Source organism: Rhineura floridana, chromosome 7 (assembly GCF_030035675.1).
Source record: "Rhineura floridana isolate rRhiFlo1 chromosome 7, rRhiFlo1.hap2, whole genome shotgun sequence".
NCBI lineage: Eukaryota > Metazoa > Chordata > Lepidosauria > Squamata > Rhineuridae > Rhineura > Rhineura floridana.
The window spans coordinates 48,067,935-48,090,310 of NC_084486.1; the positions used below are offsets into that span (position 1 = coordinate 48,067,935).

A 22,376-nucleotide genomic window follows, 5' to 3' on the forward strand; every position below is an offset into this window, starting at 1 on the left:
TTCAGTTCTTGTAAGTTCAGGTCTGTGGCTTCCTTTGTGGAATCGATCCAACTCGTTTGGCTTTCCTCTTTTTCTACTCCCTTCTGTTTTTCCCAGCATTATGGTCTTTTCTAGTGAATCCTGTCTTCTCATTATATATCCAAAGTATGATAACCTCAGTTTCACCATTTTAGTTTCTAATGATAGTTCTGGTTTAATTTGTTCTAGCACCCAGTTATTTGTCTTTTTTGCGGCCCATGGTATCTACAAAGCTCTCCTCCAACACCATATTTCAAATGAGTTGATTTTTCTCTTATCCGCCTTTTTCACTGTCCAAATTTCACATTCATGCATAAAGATTGGGAACACCTTGGTCTGAATGATCCTGACTTTAGCGTTCAGTGATACATCTTTGCATATGAGGACCTTTTCTAGTTCTCTCATAGCTAGGTTTCCATTATTACTAGCATATACATAATTCAACCGTTCAGCCCTATACTGATCTCTCTGCACCGGCACCATCTGCACCTGTGTTTATAGTTAGGATACACTGAGACCATTTAAAAAAAATTTATATTAGCTGCACATTTTGCCTCTCCAGTATTCTTCCAAGACAGCCACTCTTTGCAGCCTACCAGTATTGTTTTCTTGACCTCCACAGTATCCAGATGTGTTTGGACATAAAACAGAAGGCAATCTAGCACACAGTATCTGAGCACCACCCCACAGAAGTGCCACTTCACACATCTAAAAATGAAACGTTCTTAATGAAAAAAAACCCACTTGTTTGCAACTGCATGTATCAGCCACCCTCCAGCCACTGACGTCTCTGCCTGTATGGCATGGAGGTGGGGTGACGCAGGGTGGCAGTGTGGTTGGGGCTGTGCAGGTGCATCAACAGGAGCACTGGACTGGCTCTGCCAGCACATCCCCAACCTCACAGTTGCTCTACCATGCCCTGCCCACACACTGTCCTGGTAAGCGGCAGAGACAAGTGTCTGAAGGGTGGCTCTGTGGCACTGTCCCACTGCACCTGCAGCCCCTGTTTTTTGATGAGATATGAATTGAAATTTCCACTCACAGGAAGTGTGATGCTTCTGTAAACTCTTTTAAACATGATGTAACTTTAACATATACAAGATATAGCTTAACCTATGGAAAGGAACACTTATTTTCATGTGGGTTACTGCCTAGGAAAAATGTCTAAAATATTATATAATATTCCTAGAAGCAACATTACTCTTCTGTGTAACGATTCTCCTACAAACTCATACTTTCAGAACAACTTACACTATTCTGAATGGTGCTTTGACATTTAAATGAACTAACGTATTCGCTCAGTCTTTCCTGTGGGAAAGTCTAATTTTAGCAGGTTAGATCAGACCGGCTAGTGTCTAAATGCTATGACTCTCAAACCACCCCTTTTTTTTTTTGCTTAAGAACAAAGCTTAAATATATTATTAAAAAAGCATCTGAACACAACTGTGCACACAAGCAGTTTTCCCACACGTCTTGTTTTCCTATGTTTTGCAAGTAAGCACTCAGAAGATTTAGGTTCAGAAAGAAAGTAAAGGTCATGTTTTTTGACTTTTCAAACAAACAAACAAATTCTTGCAGAAAAAAGGGGCATAAGTATACCTGGCTGTAAAGTTCTACTGAGGATTCTCCTTTAAGCTGGTGTCCCGTGAGATAGGTATTGTGTGAAGACTCAATGTAATAATATGACAGTGGGAATAGCAAATCTTCAATGTTCTCTTGAGACTCGTTGTTCACAGAGGCAAAATTATCTTTATCCATCAGAAACCTAGAGATACAGAAAGCTAAAATTTATAAAAGACATGCAAGGCTGGCTAAACAAATATCAAGATGATCTACATGAAATTACCGTGCAAATCCTTCAAATGACATCAGTCCCTGCTGGCACATATTGATGCTGGGCTCAAACTTCTGCAAGAGGCAGAAAGAGAATGTCAGTACATGGACTTAAGTAAACTGGCATAATAAACACAATGCTTTTAGGTCTTGTCACTTTTTACAGTATAATTTGTGCTGATACACAACTAATGCACTAATGAGGGCAGAATTAAACATGATGGTGTCAAATGCAGGTCTTCAAATGTAGGTCATGCCCACCACCTGTAAAGCAAAGTGAGGATCAAGGAAAATGGCAATTGGTAGGCAGACAGAATACTGACACTTTCCTCCATCTGCCAATTCTGTCTTTCTTTTACAGAAAACTGAGAGGCCTAGGCTCTCTCACATCCGCTCAAACCTCATCTGATACCTGATGCAAAGTGAGAGATCGCTACCTCTACAAGTCCTCTGCCATGAGCAAAGAATGTGAAGAAGTATTGGGGATTCAGTGTGAAGTGAAAGAAAACCCCTACCCCCTTTCAAATTCTCTAAAACAGAATAGGGGGGGAAAGAGTACAATAATGGCAGTGAACCGTCTCCAAAAGGCAGCTAGCCAACGAAGCTGCAACACACAGTCCAAGCCCCAGGTGAATACCGAATATGTTCCTGCCAGGGTGAATTCTCAGTGTACTTGGAACAATACTGAGGGATTAATAAACCTGACCAATGCTCTGCCTGAACTGACTATGCTCACTACAGTATACTCCAGAATCTTCTGCAATGCACAGGGGTTCTGCAGCAGACAGGGGTTTCACAATATAGATGTTAATGTGGAAAGAAATGCTCACAGTCTATAGGCCAGGGGTGTAAAAATGGAGTGATATTGCCATTTAGGAAGAATAAATGAGATAGCCCTTTTTTATATCCTAATAAAATGGCCAACCACATTGGCTATTGGTACCTTCCACCCCCACAAAAAAGGCCTTAATTATGTAAAAATTAGCCAAAATACATAATATCTAGTTTGTGGCTATAAAGGTATCTCTTGCCCAATTTTGGTCCAAGAGGGCTCAAAGTGACTGGAAAAGTTCCATAATCTACTACAATAAGTTTTGGAAGCATCACCGAAAAGATGCAGACAGTTCAAAATCTGTTAATAATGTGAAGAAAAAAACCCTTAGACTTCTCTTATGGACACATTTTTTCACTGAGACCAAGAATTGCACATGAAACCATTGTTCATACAGGTACATGTCAGCACTGAACAAAACTGCTTATACCTGCATGAAAACAATTCCAGAACTGACTCTGGTGTTAGTTTTACAGTCATCCATTGTATGGAAAGGTCCTTTGCTATCCTATATGCATAGCCATCCGGACTGGGAATGTGTAGAAACTAGGGCATGCAGCTTTCCAAGCAAAGGTTTGGTAATTAGCACGGAGAGTGTGCTGTTGAAGCGAGTTACAACACGATAGCAATCGATGTGATTCTACCACACTTTTTGGCATAGAAAATGATGTAATGCAGCCCATTTATATCTGCTATGTTCTTAGAGCCATACAGATGATCTGCAAAAACTGCAAGAGGTTGTAATTCAAGAGGTTGTAATGGTTCTGATGGTATATTGGTTGTTTCTCCAAGTTATAAACATGTCATCTGAAATTCAAGGGAATTCAAACACATTTTAGTGCAGCATGTTTGTCATGACCAGCAAAAGCACTTAACTATGTCACAACCAGCAAAGGCATGTAGCCCAGGAAGTGCATTACATACACAGTGTCTTCTGACAGAAGCAATTTGGCTAACATCATTGTGCCTTGATTGCTGTAATCCAGGCTTCAGAAACATAGGCACACTATATTGTGATAGTGAACAATGATTAGGGGACCATTACATTTGTGTCCTGCAAGTTGGGCATGAAGCAACAGTTTAATATTCTTTTTTATAGAGAGAGAGGTTCTGTGACTTTGTCAACATTGTCCTGATAATTTTGTGACAGTAGTTTTCGTATGCAACTAGTAAGACTCCCCCCTGGAGCTTTCCCCTGTATTTTTCCTGTTTCCATCCCCCACAGAGAAAGGCTACAAGATTTGTTTTAATTAGATTATCATGATAAGAATCTTTGCCACCACTTTGTTGTGTGGCCTCCTACAATGTTCTTATACTATGAAGCATTATTACCTCCTATATAGATTCTTTACTGATACGGTCTGGCATATGTCAAACACAGTATCAATCCTTTTGCTTTGGTGACCTTTGAACAAAACCCATCTAAACATGTTGTTGCAACATAGTACCATTGCTTTGTCACATATACTGTATGTTCTGTTCAAACAAATTATATCTTACCACATATCACACTTTTGTACTGGTTTTCATAAATGTCCTTTGGAGTTGTGGTCATTGTTCTGAACATTTTATCAAAGTTATCAACAGTTTCCATGTCTTGCCTACATGTTTCCTGAACCCAATTGAGAAATTCATCCCACAAATGTCACATACAGGCTTTATATATCAACTTGTGCAGAATCACTCCATATCTATATTGCAGGTCTTCCATTATGAGTATGATCCCTCAGGAAAAACTCCATATTCAGTGTAGATGTCTCTACAGTTAGCATCTGTGTGATATCTACAAGCCTTCTGGAGCTGCCAATGCATGAGCTGACTGAAAAGATTATGTTAGAATGGTGTATCAGTGAGATATTACCAGTTTGTCCCTTCCTAACAGCTGATTTCTGTGTATTTCCATGTCTGGTATGAGCTTTGGGCAAGAATCAGCACATGCTCAATTTTTTACTACTGAAATCAATGGAATTTAAAAGCACTGAACTTTAGTTGGATTGTTCCCTGTGTTTCTGATGCTGCCATACCACATCTAAATATGGTGCTGCACTCTCTACTTCAGTGCCATTAGTAACAATGCTCGCTGCAGCAATAGCACACACTATTATGCCATTTTAATAGCCGAGCCCAGCCTACTGAAGACTATTAAAGAGAGTAACAGGAATAATTGGAGTAACAGGAAAAACACAAAGTAGTTAAACAGTGTAAATAAATGCATTCCAATAGCTTAGTGTCACAAACCTGAATAATACTGAGGATTTCATCGTACGTGTAGTGTTCTCCTTGGCAATTTACTAAGAAGTCATTGAGTTGCTGGATGCCCACTCCAAATATTCCCAGAGATGTGCTCTCTACTCCAGTGCCATTAGTAACAATGCTCGCTGCAGCAATAGCATCAGATATTTGTCGCTGGTTGTCCGATAGCTGCTGTCTGTTCTTAATGAACAAGCCCAAATCTGATATGTTCCTAGTTAGTAAATCTAAACAATAAAAACATTAATACAAATGCTTTACAGAATCTTCAAGGTGCCATGTTTAACCTTTCCGTCCTAATTGGCCATGGATGTTGGAAGGTACATGACTGCAGTGTTATTTTTATTATATTTCATTTATACTACGTTTTAAATGTGTGACGGGCTTTATAAAACTTTAAATATTTTTCCTTCAACAATAGTTCAGCGGGCTAGGTCATTGTTCTCATCACACAGAAATGGATTTGAGACAGACAACAACATGCCCAGTACGGTTAGCCCCCAGCTAGAGTTGCCATTTGAGCCTAGATGTCCCAGCTTCAAATTCAACCTGCTACCAACAAGTCACATTAACTGATCTTACCTAAATCAGGTTGGAGTCCATTTGTATTCTCATCAATCTTCAAAGAGGTATACAGTGGAGCAGAATCAGAACCCAATCGATTGCAGGGTATAGCATATATATCAAAAAGATCCTTCAAATCCTTCCGGCTTCGAACACTATAACATATGCAACATTTTTATCACCAATTATGTTCAAAGCATAGGTTCTTTTAAAAAAATTAACTCAGGTAAGAATCAGTAAATAGATTTTACCTGAAAGACTTGAAGAGCTCTACAAATTCAACAAAACTGATGTTGCTATCGGAAACCATGCAGGTTTGGAAGCCCTTCAATCCCCCTTTTACTCTTCCATGCCAGCTACTGCTGCTCCATGTGCTAAAAAGAAAAGAAATCAAAAAGAAAAGATTCTAATGAAAGTGACATTGCGTTTAGGCTAGATTATAGGGGGGGAAACAGGAAATAAACTGAGTTGGGTGCAAAAGTTGCTAAAAGTTTGTTTTTGCATGTTAATATTGTATTTTTTAATTCTAGATTTATCCTCCCTCTCTGTAAGACTAAGGCCACTTTTGATTACCAGTGTAAGAGAAATTAAGAGGCAAATATTTTTTATTCTGTACTACTTCAGGTTGCCATGTGAAGTACAATTCTCTGCACATAGAAAGCCCGCATGTCAAGGAAGTAGGGTTCAGCCTATTTTCTCTCTGGAATGCTTGTCTTCTATGAGCGCTATTTTAAAACAAACAAAATCTAGAACTCCCATCATTTTGCTTGTGTATTTCCAACATTTAGCATGGTAACTTTTTAAAAAGAGTTTACTTCAGTGTTAACAAAAGATGCTTGCCTTTATTAGCAAAGCAATTCTATTATTGTGACTTAATTGAAAGGAAGTTAGTAATTAAAAAATTTCTCTTAGATCTATGCTTTCTACCAGATAATTGTAGGAATGGCAATGCATATTTAGGGCACTAAAGACATACCTTGACCGTGATAAAGAAGGCAGACACAAGCCACAAGACTGGACACTCCTTTACCCTAACTCTCCTCTCTCCAGAATGAATGTCCTTGTTCTTCTGCCACTAGTTTTCTTAACCAATAAAATGTCACACTAGTACTCAACAAAATTAATTGCAGTCAATGCTAACCAGGGTTCCCTTTTAAGCCAAAACTGAAACCAGGGTTTGAAGCTATACAATCGTGTTAAGAGGAAACCTTGTTAATATTAACCATTTAACATCAGCGTTGATGCAACCATGAGAAGGATATAATCCTATAGTCCCACACCAATCACTAATCACATTTAAGTGTTCCCAGTGTTACATCTGCACCATTCCATTATCAATTTTCAGAAGAACACACCAACTTAAAACAGTGCCCTAATGGTTAGTGGCCTAATGTGAAAAAGTTGCTCAAGCCTCAAAGGTGAAAACCTTTTCTTACAGCATAATCCAAGGCATGTTTACTTGGACCTAAATTGCACTGAGTCTAATGTGCCTTACTTTGCAGTAAGTGTATTTAGAACTGTAACCCTATTTATCTGTCAGATTAGTATGACACCATTCCTCTATGAGTTCAGGTTGGCACATATGAAATTAACTCATTTTCTTATTTTAACACCTAGGCTGAGAAAAACATGGCTTGCTTAAGGCTATCCAATGAAGCTTCAGGGCTAAACAGAAATTTGAATCTGGATTTCTGCATTCAAACTCAAATCTACTAGGGCCCCCTCCAGACTATTTTTTTTTGTATTCTATAACATGTCATCAGTGCAATAATAGTGTATTGATATGTGATGGATTTCTATTGGACCATCCACAAATAATTCTGCTTCAATAGTTGTTCTGAAATGTTTCCCCAATGTTACTGCCTTATTGCTGTCTAGAGGAGCACTCTTGAACTGTAGTGCAACAAAAGCAGGACAAAACCACCACCTCCAGAACATGTGTGTATGAATACTTGATTTCAGCTGGAAACTACTGGACGTTGACAGATTGGCAACAAAGCAATGTGTCCACCCCAAACTTTTTGCAGGCATAAATGGTAGTGAAAGAGGGGTTGCATATAACCACCATAAGCACAAATCACCATGAATACACAAGGATATCTGGAAGGGCACTAGGTTGGCATCCTATACTTGGCAAACTGAACAGACCGTGCAGCTGGCTGCTTTAAATGCAGTGTGTCTTCGCTGAAGATAATAATTTGTAGCTTTTAGCAACTGTTGGTTCTTTTTTTCCATTTTGTCCAAAAATATTTAATAATAATAATGGCTATGATCCCAAGGTCTTGAGTCTATGCACAAACAGATAACACTCAGACAGATAACTGAAAAAAGCAATCTGTTGGTTTGTCAGCTAAAAGCAAGTCACTTTTAGACTGCTGATGGGAAAGCCTAAAAAGAAATTCCAGATGCGTTTGCAGATTTTACACAACTCAATCTCAGCTTCACAGCCAACCCTCATAATAGGCAAAGCAGTGATCTCATAATAAGTTTTAGAATTTCAGTCCAGAAATGTATGTACAGTTATGCTTTCTCCTACCTAGATTGACCTTTTATTGATGAAGACATTACAGGAGAAGATACTGGCCTGACAGGTGAAGAGACCCCAGGGGTTACATTAGGTGGCACTGAGGTAATCAGAGATTGCGTTCTTCTGGAAGGCAGAGTGTTGGTAGCAGAAAAAGTAACCAGAAGAGTTGGTTCTAAGAATAAAAACAAATGTATATCACAGCATTTATAAGTAAATAATATTTGCCTCCAAAACAATAAAAGCATTATTTAAGCAACAAATCTGATACTCACAGGGAATATTTATTTATTTATTACATTTCTATACCACCCCATAGCCAGAGCTCTCTGGGCGGTTTACAAAAATTAAAAACATTGAACATTAAAAACAAATATACAATTTAAAAACCATACAAAGTTTAAAACCATGAAGCTAATAAACCATAGCTACATTAATATATTTTAGAGAATTATCATCTGTTATGAAACCATATGCAAATGTTCATGTTACACTGAGCCATTTGTCAGAAAGAAAATAAAGTACTGAAGGAGAAGGCAACAGACATTTTGTATGGGTATAACACATATACTTTCACAAAAAAATAGCCAATAAAAATGTATCACTCATTGCAGGATTAATACAGATAAACATTCTATGAAAAGGATATCAGCAAAGAGAGTTTCATCTCTCTTTCTCTCTGACATACATTAGTGTAATAATTTCATCCACATACAGTGGTTTTCCCAGACTAACTAAAACATTAAGGCATTAGCCACTGAACACAGAATGAGAGTCTGAGGACTTAACTAGAAATAGAAAGGATATGAATCACATCTAAGGTTGATATAAGGAATTATTTTCTTATAGTAAGAATAATTAAGAACTGGAACAAATCACCAAGAAAAATAGCTAGATCAGCAACATGGGAATATTTAAAATAAATAAAAATAATTTAATTAAAAAATAAAAACAGGCTAGAATAAACATTTTCAGAGACAATCTTGATACAATTTGTTCTGCTAAAGACAACAGTATAGAATACTAGGGGTCTATTTACAGTCCTAAAATTCTAATATTATATTCTAATATTATGCCCTAGTAAAAGTCTAATATTATATTCTAATACTGTATGATGCCCTAGTAAAACTGACTTATGCAACAGAGAGATTCTCAATTACTGTACCTTGTGCCAGAGAAAAGTATTTATTTGTTTACTAACTTTATATCCTGCCCTTCCTCCCAAAGGAGCCTGGGGTGGTAGACATATCAACAGACCATCCTAACAACATCAAAAAAGCATTCTAAAAACAATTATAGATAAAAGCATTCTAAAGTAATCTTTATTACTAGCCTCTTTGCAACTGCACAGAGGAGGAGAGGGGAAACTGCACAAGTATGAGGCTCACATTTCATTCGCAAGAACTGCTCTTTGTTTCTATGTGTCTGTGTGTCATATACCACTGGTAAGGGCACACAGAGGAGTGTTCTCATGCGGTCCCTCCCTTCCCTTGTACATTTACCCAAACCTCAGCTTGAGCATTTGCCAGTGGGACAGATGCTTGGCAGCAATATATTAAGGAGGCTGCAATGTTCACTGTATCACTATTAATATATTTCTAACAATATTTAAGTATAAAGCTACTTGGCAGAGACTACATTCAGGTGAAGATCAAAAAAATCATAGGAGTTTGTTACACACACACACACACACACACACACACACACACAGTGTTTTGAGCTTCCCCCACCCCCCAAACATGTAGTCCTCTACACTGCCCACCAAGCCACTCCTGAACACTGGAAAGCAGCTTGTGATGCCACAATGAAACAACAAATAGGGGATGACTCCGTTTGTGAATACCCCCTTAGGGTTTATTTAGGTCCTTTGCCACAATAAATGATGACATGTACCTGCTTCTTCTTGCTCATCAACATCTTGAGGGTCTGAACCACTTCTACTCCGATTTTCTCTAAAAGGTCTTGCTTTTCGGGTTGCCATCTCATCATCGGTACCATCTCCACTTTCACCCTTAAAACAGTGACCTTAATAATAAACATCTTAGAAACAGTACATGTTTAAAACAAACACCATTTGGTAAGTTACAAATTTATATGAGGAGCATTTAATTAAGAAAGCTATTATCAGTTTGCTGAGACAAAACGGAAACAATACAAATACTATTAGCAATTCATTTGAGGTCCAAACTAGATACTTCATGAGAGATCCATGCATGAGATCTGTGGTGTTGTTTTTTTAATGTAACCTTAAGGAGGGGAGGACAGCGATCTAGATTGGAACTGTGGCACTAGAACACTAGCCTCTTTCAGACATAATGCTAAACCATGGTCTAGTGCTACATGGACAAACCTATCCTCCTCCCAGGCTTGTGTGCTGCCCACACCCCTCACCCATGTGGCTGAGAGGAAGAATTTGGAAGCTTTTGCTTCTGCTTTCCCTTAAGCATGGTTTGTTGTTTTGTGGGGATCAAAGTTGAACAATAACTACAGTCAGTTTGAAAACAAGTCTGTGTCAAACCGTGGATTATGAAGCTAGCTTGATGAAACTAATAATAAAGAAAAGCAGAAGCAAAAACTCTTCTGAGCTGTGCAGGAGAAAAGAGAGGGGAGGAAATGCATGAGCCTGGGATGAGGCCGTGACTTGGCATTATGTCCAGATGGATCCACTGAAACTTCTCAAAATATGATCAACAAAATGTGTAATCAAAAATATGCAAATATCCTCACAAAATACAGCTGCATGTGATTGTAACTATTGCAAAGTTTGCAACAATAACAAAAAAGTGGTCTGGATCCAAAGGTTTTCATTTTGTGATAGAGGAAGCGTTTCTCTGACAGAAGTATTTTCTTCCAGTGAACAAAGCTCATTCTGTCAAAGAGAAACTTTTGGATCCAACCCAATATCTTCAATTAAAAAAATATTAAAATGTTCCTCTGACTTTTTGAATGCTAAGTAACAGTAATGTTACTTACTCCAAGCGTTACAATCTATTTAAAATAGGCACTTTTAAACTTAAAATTCTTCTGCCACCCCCTATTTCAGCCCTTTCCCCCAGCAACTCCAGTACCAAATGCTCATTGGCAGGTCGATTTTACCTTTCTAACAGTGCTTTTTGATAACGAGGGGGAGTGATATTTTCTGGATAGACAAGAATACTGTGCATGCTTCAGATGTATGATACTATCCTTACCTTTGGTTTCCACAGTACAAAGGTCCAATTTAGAAGTAAAAAAACCCAAAATACCACCCAGAATGCTAAATTTAAAAATAGACAAACTCTTGCATTATTTTGTGTGTGCAAAAGAAAAAAAGGGGGGAATTATACTGCTTCTAAATAAATGAAATGAAAACAAGTAGCAATTAAGTATTTCTGTTTCTAATTATTCTGTCTCTGTTTTGGTAAATGTAGCTAATAACGCAGGAAATAGTTTAAATGATGCATGCAACAACATTAAATAACCAAACATCCTACCCTCATGAGCACTTTCTTCTTTTTCTTAGCTGTGCTGATTCCCAGAGTGCTGTTTCTTTGGACGCTTGGTTTCTCCACATTTTTCGTCAGGCTTCCTGGGCTTGTATTTCTAGTACTCCAACGCCTCCCTCCAAACAATTCAACAGCTTGAGCCAAGGTTGGGCCTTCATATCGGCCATCCTCCTAATAAAAGTCCTCAGCTTTATTAAAATGGACAAGATACAGAATTTAAAAAGTTTTTTTTTATTTCCTTTTAATTGTGTGCATGCACAGTATTGGAAGAACAACGAGTAGCCTGGACTAGGGCCCCCGGGGGCTATCATGAGCAGCTTACAAAAATATAGAGTCAATGGTGATGAGAATGGAAAAGCTATGGTTTCAGAGGTTCAGTGGGCATAAGATAGGACATTTCCTGCCTGTTTGGGAACAGGGACATAGTTCACTTTACCTGGTAAAGGCTGACATACTGTTTCCGCAGCCACTGCAATCTCTGATCAGGAAATTTCTTCATCTTTCTTGTAGCGTTCATTAACTCCAGCAATCCATCAAAGAGCATTTTAGCAGTATATTTTGGAGCAACAAAGTGCAACAACTTATTTTCAGTAGTTTGAAGTCCATACAATAGTGTGACACCATTCTCTTCAAGGGACATGTTGCAAAGTTTATTCTGAATGCACACAGCATGCATATCAATGCCAGAATGCCCCATATACACTGCCTTCGCTGAGAACAAGTCTAAGTAACCCTCCACAAGTCCATTTAATCCAGTATTGCCAAGAAATGGAAATTTCCCAAGTTCAGCTGTGCTACCCAGCATGCTCAGTTTCATTTTAGAATTTGCAGAGCAAGCAGTGATTGGCTTCATCCATGTCAATGTACTATTGTCAGGCTGAAGCTGAAGGAAACAGCGTGCTGAAAAATGTGTCTCTTGGTCATAACGTATGACTGTTGCACCTTGCAGCATGAACTGATGGATGTCAGCTCTGATTGACAGCACATACCAGGGAATGAGCTCTATTCCATGACTGAAACCCTGCTGCTGCTCTTCAGCTGTCTGTGTAGTCCATTCTTTGGATTGCTCAAATATGTCACCTTCTGAATCTGACAGATCTCCGGTTATAAACCTGCATGGAAACAAAGATGCAACAAGCCTTCCGTTAGCATACGCTTTCGAAAAGTAAGTTATTTCATCATGGAATTTTGGGGAGTAAATACACAAGTGAATCCCTTTGCATATGTGATAAAGGTAAGCCATTCCTCAACCGCAATCTCAACAATGACTTTGTTCTGTTAAAAGGAGGAAAGACTGTTAATCATACCACACATGGACAATATTCTGTAACCAAATGGCATACGGTGACATACTTTTTGAATAAGCAGGCATTGCATGGATCTATAAATTACAGCTATTTCAGGCAAATAAAATCACATCCATGGAGGGAAAGCAGCTCTGATAAGACATGCATGCCTGAGACTTCTTCTTCCTCCTTCCTGCTTATTCCCTGGTAAAACTGGAGTGGAACTTCTGGCCCATGAACCTAATTTAGCCTGGCAGGGGTCCTAATTTGGCCTGTGGGGCAGTTTTCCCCAAACCACACCCACCTGCCCTATACCTGATGTCATGTGTGACGTCAGGTGTGGGGCCAGGTACAGACATAGTTGCAAAGGGACAATCAGCTTAAAGTGCACTCCCAATTGTTCCTTTGCAAGCGGGGCTTCCTGTAAGGAGCCCCACTGGGACCAGCTGCAATAGGGAGCTTCTGACAGGACTGCCTGTAAGCAGTTTGAATACAACCACTTGCAAACAGACTTCAGAGAGCTAGCCCAACGCATCCATCAGCTGATCAGCAGGGAGAACCAGCTCTTTGAAGTCCATTTGCAGGCTGCTTGCATTCAATCCACTTATATCTCAGTGGGGATGGCTGCCCCTGTTGATTGGCACAGAGAGTGGTTTGTGCATCAGAGGGAATAGCTCTCCCCACCTTTCAGCTGATGGGCATTCCTGTGGACTCCATTTGCAAGCAGTTTGTATTCAAACTGCTTGCAAATGAACTTCAGAGGAGATGGCTCTCTGCATCACCAATAAGCTGACTGGTGCAGAAAGCCATGCCCTTTGAAAGCAGCCCCTCTGAAGTGATCACCTGATGTCATAATGATGGTGACCCCACCCACCTATCAAAGTTGGCCTGTAGTGGATGGAGGAAGAATGTAAAACAAAAGCACCAATGGAGAAAGAGATAGGTATGCAAAAACAAGAGGAGAGGGGTAACCCCTGCACCACCTCCTGGAATGGGCCAGCTGAAAGGTTTTGACAACTATCTGTTCCAACCCCTAAAATAGGCCATAGCCATATGTACACTATTTTATTTCTATTTATTACTTACATTTATACTGTACTTTTCCTCAAAGGAGCTCAAGATGGTATACATGGTTCTCCCTTCTCTATTTTATCCTCACAACAAGCCTGTGAGGTAGGTTAGGCTGAGAGACAGTGACTGGCCCAAGGTCACCCAGTTAGCTTCATAGCTGAGTTCAAACCCTGGTCTCCCATGTCACAGTCCAACACCTTAACCATTATACCACTCTGGCTTTCAGTAAGATAAATAAATAAATAAATAACATAAAATAACATTACAAATTGTTAAGTGCATAACTAAGTCACAATTACGGTATAGTGATATCAGCGGTATCTGTAATACAGCTTTTGAAAAGTCAAATGAGAACAAAGGATCTAGTCCAATTAATCTGACATCATTATGTACATACATTCATATGCACTAATTATCAGCACACCACGTGTCTGGATGCAAGTCTGTCAAGGAAAAAGGATGGTTTCATACAGATCTATTCTGTTACGAATTGCAAGTACAAGAATCACTGCATGCTTCTTCAAGATACAACAGCATGAAGGAAATATTTCCAAGCAACAGCCACAAGCTATCGTATAAATCAAATTGCTTGATGAAAAGCACTGATCAAAAGTGAAAGAATGTGAAGTTAAGCTTGAGAAAGGAACACAACATGGAAAACATTATGTCACTGAAACTCCCCACTGTCATATTGGAGTTTTTAAAGACCATAAAAGGGTATTAATTTCACTAAAGAATGGACTATAGGCAATTTACAGATAATACTTCCTTGGTGCATTTAAACCCCAATGTATTCTTAATGAACTTATGAAATACTTCAAGATATATGGGTGGTAGTGTCCCCTGTCCCACGCCGCATACACTGCTCCCAAAGCCGAAGACAGCTGTCACTGTATGCAACCCAGTAGCTAAGCAAATCCTGTGTTACTTGTATTAATCAGAATGTGTGAGGTTACCCATAAACCTGTATTTCATGTGGGTTCCCCTGACAGATGCTGTACAGTCATGAAATATGAATCATATTAGTTGAGAGAAAGAACTTTATAAAAACTTAGCTTACTTTAAAATAACAAACAATATTTACATAAAAAGAAATAGCATGTGAGCCTCAAACAGAGACAAAAACTCAATAGTGGTAGTTGTAAAAACAAAAAACATCTCAAAGACTTAAGGGACTGGTCTTTCTTTTAAAAAGTCTTACCCAAATGATCTCGCTGGGTTTGTCCTAAAGGAGAAGGAGAGAAACCAAGATGCTGTGTAGAGCTAAGGGTTAAAAGTCAACTAAAAAAATGTACTGGATCCTCGCTATTAAACAGCAATGAAGATCAATTTTACCATCTACACATCAGCATTTTTTAAACGAGTTTCCACTAAGATTCAAAACAAAACACTTTAGGTCACATTTGAGTTCCCTACTTGTGAAGCTCACTGGGTGACCTTGGGCCAGTCACTGCCTCTCAGCCTCCGAGGAAGGCAATGGCAAACCACCTCTGAATACCGCTTACCACGAAAACCCTATTCATAGGGTCTCCATAAGTCGGAATCAACTTGAAGGCAGCCCATTTCCATTTTTACTTGTGAACTGCAATATAACTACTGTGAATCTCCAAAAATATTTTCACTGTGTGCTCATCTGTGTGGTTGGAAGGGATGGAGTTTCCAGTGAAAAGTGTCTGGTAGGGAAACCATCGTCTACCCTTTCACTTTTCTGTCAGAAGGCACCCATCCCAAATATGTTTTGCAACAGAGAAGTATGTTTTGCAACATTACATACAGCTCCAATATAATGTATAATTTAGACCCGATAGTCTCATAATTGTCTCTATTAAAATAATTAATTGCTGTGGTCCACAACAATTTACTCCTTAAACTTAAACATCAACTGGGCTAGAAAGCAAAGTTAATTTAATATTTATTGCCTGCTCAGGGAAGGTGGCAATATATCCATACCAAATTATAACACCTTTACAAAAAAGCTTGCACTGAGAAACAATGACTTTCCCAAGACCACCCACTGAACTTCACAGATGAACAAGATTTTGAACCTGGGTCTTCTTGTGTGGCCAAATACAAAATGCTATTCATTATATATCACAGCTGTCAACCCTCAAGAAATATCCTTCATGAAGAGCCACAAACAGAGGTTATAATTTTTCTTGTGAGTACAGATCTAGTAAAATCTTTTAAGAATTGTCCAATAAAGTTTCCAGTGCTCTTATATAACTTGCATATAAGTGCACAGTGTTCTGGTCTTTCAATGGTTTTCTCAGCATACAGAAAAAAATGGGGGATCTGAGGTTGGAGAACATGAGCTTTCCCATTTGTCATAATTAAAACAACACCTGTGCTGAGTGACTATGCTCTATTGTGAATATTCAAAGAGTTTATTAGGCTGATAAGCTTTCCCTAAGATAATTTATGAGCCTCAGATAACATGACCTTAAAAGTAGTGGGATTAGGAACAATAATAAATAACCTTTATTTTGACTGGGTCAGAATGCTGTTCCATCAGGATATAATGTTCTGAGTTAAGATCAACAGAGATGCCATCGTGCTATTCCTGGCATCACTGACCAAGTCCTAGTCGCATCTGTAGGCTACTAAAAGCTTCATGCACAAGATGAAACAGCTTTGCCTGGAAGTAATTACATCACGAGGGAACATAAAACTTAATGAGAAGGATTCTAAACATCTGAGTGCCATGATTCCATGCATAACTCTGAGAAAAAGTCTGGAACTGGAAACAATCCAATAAAGCAGATATGTGCTTTAAAACAGCCTTCCCCAACATGGTGCCCTTCAGATTTTTTGGACTACCGTTCAAATGATCCTCAGTCATCATGGTCAATGGTCCAGAATGATGGGAGTTGAAGTCTAAAACACCTAGGGGACACCAGGTTGGGAAAGGCTGCATTAAAATTACATATCCTCACAATTAATAATTGTTGTATAGCAAGCACATTAAAATAGAGGAAATACATACAAAACTGACACATTGGGCTGGTTCGTTACAAGAACAAGCCTGAGTAAGTCTTGGGATTACACACTATGCCCCTCCTCCTCTGGCCAAGTTATGAGGAGTTAGAAGCTTCTGCTTTCATTTAAGATTAACTAGAGTTTGTCATCTGACCTTGGAAAAACTGTGGTCACTTTTAACTATGAATTAGTGTAGCCTACGTTGGACCATAGTTTATGATGCAATGTTGCAAATGTAGAAACATATTAATAAGTACAGAAATGTGGAAATATATTTTAACATTAGAATAGACAATTCAGAATATGTAAACAGTCATTTTGATTGTTTTAGTTGATATGTTATATACAGAATACTATATGTTACTTTGATTTGTTTTTAATATTTTGAAATGTTTATTTTTTAAAAAAACCAAAAAAACCCCCCAAACTCTTAAACCTTACTGATAGCGGTTTCTGTCCTTCAAAGAATTTTTTCTGGAATGTCCACCTTCACATTCAATACAATTATCTTCTCCATCTTCGGATTCCAAGCTACGATTACAACTTCGAATGGTCTGAAAGATGTAGTTAGCGGTTGATTCTTTTTCCATATTATGTAGGCCATCTTGACCTACCCGTTGTAAATAGTTATCTTGCCCATTGTATTCTGCAACAAACTAAAAGAAAACCCAAACAAATTAATAACGCTTAGATAAGCATAAGCACAATTACACAATAAACATACTTCAGATGGGCATCCCAATTCAATGGATATATGTAGCTGCAGCTGGCACCCCAAAAAGAATGTAACTGTATGTAGCAGGTGATGCAGATCATCTTGCATTGCTACCTGCCAGCTAGAATCCCATTAGGTCTACTTACAACACAACCCTAAACAGGTTTACTCACCAGTGAGTCCCAGTGAGTTGAACAGGGTTTACTCTCAGATAAATGGATATAGGAAAGCATCTTTAATTACTACCATGTTTTGGGACATATATTGGCTCTATGTGACCAAAAAGCTATTTGGATAGCACATATAGTAGCAACCTCGAAACCTAGCACAATACATAATAAATTCTTTGACAATATGGTTTCGATTTCCATTTGTATTGATTATTTCATACTATAATCCTAAATATATTTTAGGCTGTAATTCTGAACATACTTAGAAGTAAGTTTCATTAACCGCAACATGGGCTCATTCCAATTACATACCCAGGACCACATTATTTCCAGATTAAAGTTATGGTAACAAGCTTCTGAGAGACAGTGTTGCATAGTGATTAGAGTGTCAGATTACAACCTGGGAGACCAGGGTTCGAATCCCCACATAACCATGAAGCTCACTGGGTGACCTTGGGCCAGTCACTGCCTCTCAGCCTCAGAGGAAGGCAATGGTAAACCACATCTGAATACCGCTTACCATGAAAGCCCTATTCATAGGGTCGCCATAAGTCGGAATCAACTTGAAGGCAGTCCATTTTTCAACAAGCTTCTACTTTTACATTTAAGGGATTTACTATAAATGCAAACAAATGACAGACTAGATTCTTCTGATACCAAGAGCTAGCCTGTTAAGTAAAGCTGAGGCCTTTAGAGCATTTCATTTTCTTATTTTAAGCCACAAGCTCTGCACTATTTCAAAGGTGCATTTTACATGCCAGTTCTTACCAAAATCAACTTGCATGCTTATAGTGTTGAACATGAATTTGGCTGTAGCTGCTTCACTACACTCAGCTCACTGTACAGCTGTAGTCTCTACTTAATAACAGTGATAGTGAAATTGATTCCTGGTAACAGTGAAATTGCTGTTTAAGATGTGAATTTGAAAATGCAACATATATTTAGAAACCAAATATTTTACTGAGGGAACACTGTAATTAATTTACTGCATTCTTACTAATTTAAAAACCAAAGACAAGATCCAAATAATCTCCCCCTAACACACACACACACACACACAAAACTAGGCATGGGTATCAGCTTTTTAAAGAAAAAAGCTTTATTATAAAAAAAAATCACAAGGCTATCACAAGCCTGTTATATATGCTTAAACAGCTCTTTGGATCCTAATCTAGATTCCCAACACTTGACACTTACATACTGCTGTTAGATAACAAGATTATGATTGTTAGAGGAATAATCTAATGAATTGTAATTTGACATTAGGAATTTACCGAAGTTGACTGAGAAAAAAAGACAGTAAATAACACTATAAAGTAATAAGGTCTGTAATTCTACAATCCTCTAATCGAGATTAGTCCAATTCAGAGACTAGACAAGAGAAAACTAACGCAAGGTCAGGGGCTTGTATCTTCTTCATCTATTTACTGTAGGATAGGGATGGACAAATCAGTAAATTTCTCTTTCTAATTTTTCCAGTCTTATAAAGTTCAGTTCCTCATACTTCGGCATTGTTTCAATTAAAAAAAAAAAAAAGTTCTTCATGAAAATTCACATTTTAATTTGCATTTTTCCTAATATACACATCATTTACATGCAATTTTGCCTAATAAAAATATTGCAAATGTTTCTATAAAGCATTTTTGTTTGTTATTTTCACTAATATATTGCCGCCCTGGGCTCTTACTGGGAGGAAGGGCAGGATATAAATTTAATAAATCAATAATAAAATAATAATATATGCATTTTAATGCACACTTTCTCTAATATATACATTTTTGTACAAATTTTGTTGGAGAACTATATCACCAATTTTGGAGGTGTGTGAATTTTGAATAATAGCTGTTTCAATCTGGTATTGTTTTGGTAAGTGCAAATTTGGTAGGTTTACAGTTTACACCAAAATGCAAACCAAACCAAACTTCTCCCCCATCTCTCCTGTAGGACTGCATGTGCATTTTATGTACACAAACATTAATAAGAGCAGGAATTATTGCTGCTTTTTTACATATTAGTGTTATTTCTCATTAGTTTACCTCCAACGTTTCATCCTGAGAGTTATATTGAGGACAGAGTCTGATTAGGCTTGCACCCCCATCTAGAACTTCACAGAGTTCTTTCAAAAATACACCACAGAAAGGAACGACTTTACAGCCTGGGATATTCAGAGCTCTGTTGACAACCTTTCTATATTCAGATGATGATTCATGTTGGGCCATGGCATCTTTCAAACTTCGCATTGTTTCAATATCGGACTGGTCCATGAATTGCCACATTTTTAAAACTTTCCGTGACCTGTTTGGAAAAAAATAAACTTCAGTATATAATTTGCTTAATAATCCCAATCAGCTTGTTACATGCTAAAAAGCTTACATTCACAGATCATTAAGTTGTTGTTCCTATAAAAAAGAAAAGAAAGAGCTTCACCTACTTGAGATACTTATATATGCACAATAGTTAAAAAGTAGGATTTATTACTAGAACAATTTGTATAAAAAAGCTACACACCTTTTGCTAGCCCAAGAGTTGAGATTGTCAAATGGTATGTAAGGCAGTTAAAAATGAAAATAATACTAATTTTGTATGGCGGTATTTAAATTGCCAGTAAGAGAAGTTGCTTTGAACACAGAGCAGTGGCCTGCCTTGTTGGCTATGAGACCTGTGGGTGCACTGGAAATTCCAACAAAAGCCTTGGCTGCATGTACGGTTCCTTGACATGAGGGTGGGGAACCTCAGGCCCAGGGACCAAATGCAGCCCTCAAGTCCTCTCTATCTGGCCCGTAGAACACTTTCCAAGCCACAGCCCCTTCCTACAGACTATATCCTTCACTAGCCTTGCTTTGCCCTCAAGTGTTTTTTGGCTGACTGGAATGTGTCCCTGAACTCTGATAATGCCTCTTGATTGCCTGGGTGGAGGATAGAGAGAGGGGCGTGAAAGTGTGTAGAAACTAGTTTGCTGTACAAAGGTAAAATTGGCATTTGCCGCTCCGCCCACTTTTGTCTCTGGCTCCACCCACCACTGACACATTGCCCTCAGAAGGCTGCCCAGAAGGGAATGCAAGCCTCAGACTGAATACGGGCCTTTTTGCTATAGCCTAATACTATTTAATTTAAATTCTAATAATATTTTAGCAGAAGGCCCCTTCATGTGCAAAACTAAAATACACAACTGAACACTTTTAATTTTTCACAGTGAATGAGTAATTATTGTGTCCTACTTCGGATGGGCAGTGGGTGCTACTATCCACTGCTTTCAAGGATTTATACAGCATGCAATATCTGTACACATTAACCCTTCATTCAGTGTATAGGGGGAGTGAGATCACACCCACTGTGCTATGCACAAAGATGTTCCTTAAATTAAAAATGTGGGGTGTGTGATTCACACACACATACACTCACACACCAACAGCAAGATGAGGATTGTTAAAATTATATTCGAGGTATGGCCAGCTCATTGGTGGTAAAGTGCCTAATATTACAGCCTGCTGGACAAAATCCTCTCCAAATGTGGAACCTTACAATGAATGAATATGAGAGAGAAAGTGCAAATACAGGAAAGTATCAGGCTCCCTTTTCTAGACTGTCATACTTCTTGGGCCTTATCTCTCTTCTTTGCCCCTGTTTTTTTCCCCTTCCACTCTCACTTTTTTGCTACTGCAGTTTCTGCACCATGCATGGGTATAGAGGATAAAGTTAAGGATTGGTTACCAAACATATGAAACCTCAAATGCGTAACTGTTAATTTTAACAACATAAATAAAATGTTGCTAATGAAAAATGGAATAAGGATTTTTAACAATTGGTGTTGGGTAAGAAGTAATCTCTGTTTATCCAAAGTGCTATGGTCTCCCTTTTAATTGCTAGATTGGCTCTTTCCATTACAGTAGGGCCCCACTCATACAGCGGGTTACGTTCCGGACCCCCGCTGTAAAGCGAAAACCGCTGTAAAGCAGAACGCATTGAAGATAATGGTGCGCGTTGCATGAAAATGAGGCGAAAATGGCACGCGATGAGCAAAAACCACCGTAAAAGCGGAACAAGTGCCGTAGGAGCAGGGCCTTTCTGCAAGTGACAACCGCTGTATTAGCGGAACGCTGTAAAGCGAAGCGCTGTAAAGCGGGGCCCTACTGTATCTTAGAAAGTTGGTATTTAAAAAATAAAAATATGTTAATATTTCCATGTTTATCATTTAAGAACATAAATTATGCAGTTTCTGGAGTATTGTGAAAAAAGACCTGTCTTTCACCAAATTTAACCTCAGTCATCCATCTTAGTGAGTTTCCCCAAACCAAATATTATCATAAACTCTGTGGACAAGATAAACGAAGCAATTTAGGAACAGAAAACTATTTAGCAGAGTGAATGGTGGAGGGCAGTTCACTGTTTATTTTTTTAAAAGGACAGCTATATGTAACATAAGCTGCAGTTTAATCTATGATGAGTCTCCATTATCTGAAGAATAAGCGGCAAGTACCTTAACCCTGCCAAGAACTCCATGACAGCATTGTAGTTGCCCATGTTCCAGCAGCATTTTGCCACATGCACCACATAGGAGAAGACTTCTCGTTTTTCTTCCATAGACCCAGCAGTCAGAATCAGCCACGTCACCCAGGAGCTCACCTTATTAAGAGAGATAGATAGATAAATGC

General features: G+C 38.5%; 1 protein-coding gene across 22 annotated transcripts in view; it reads right to left on the minus strand.

The window, feature by feature from the left end:
* The window catches only part of PLCE1 (phospholipase C epsilon 1), a 202,716-nt gene that overhangs the window by 32,379 nt on the left and 147,961 nt on the right, over positions 1-22,376 (minus strand). For 20 of the 22 annotated variants that reach the window (XM_061635501.1, XM_061635499.1, XM_061635492.1 and 17 more), the window contains 12 exons: positions 22,202-22,347; positions 19,761-20,019; positions 17,281-17,495; positions 11,943-12,618; positions 11,495-11,677; positions 9,915-10,032; positions 8,034-8,196; positions 5,749-5,871; positions 5,516-5,652; positions 4,922-5,160; positions 1,865-1,926; positions 1,618-1,783 (listed from right to left, as the gene is read on the minus strand). In XM_061635501.1, coding sequence (XP_061491485.1) covers positions 1,618-1,783; positions 1,865-1,926; positions 4,922-5,160; positions 5,516-5,652; positions 5,749-5,871; positions 8,034-8,196; positions 9,915-10,032; positions 11,495-11,677; positions 11,943-12,618; positions 17,281-17,495; positions 19,761-20,019; positions 22,202-22,347 — 2,487 coding nt within the window. The remainder of the gene's footprint in view (positions 1-1,617; positions 1,784-1,864; positions 1,927-4,921; positions 5,161-5,515; positions 5,653-5,748; positions 5,872-8,033; positions 8,197-9,914; positions 10,033-11,494; positions 11,678-11,942; positions 12,619-17,280; positions 17,496-19,760; positions 20,020-22,201; positions 22,348-22,376) is intronic. The other 2 variants (XM_061635505.1, XM_061635504.1) reach the window with 1 other exon arrangement.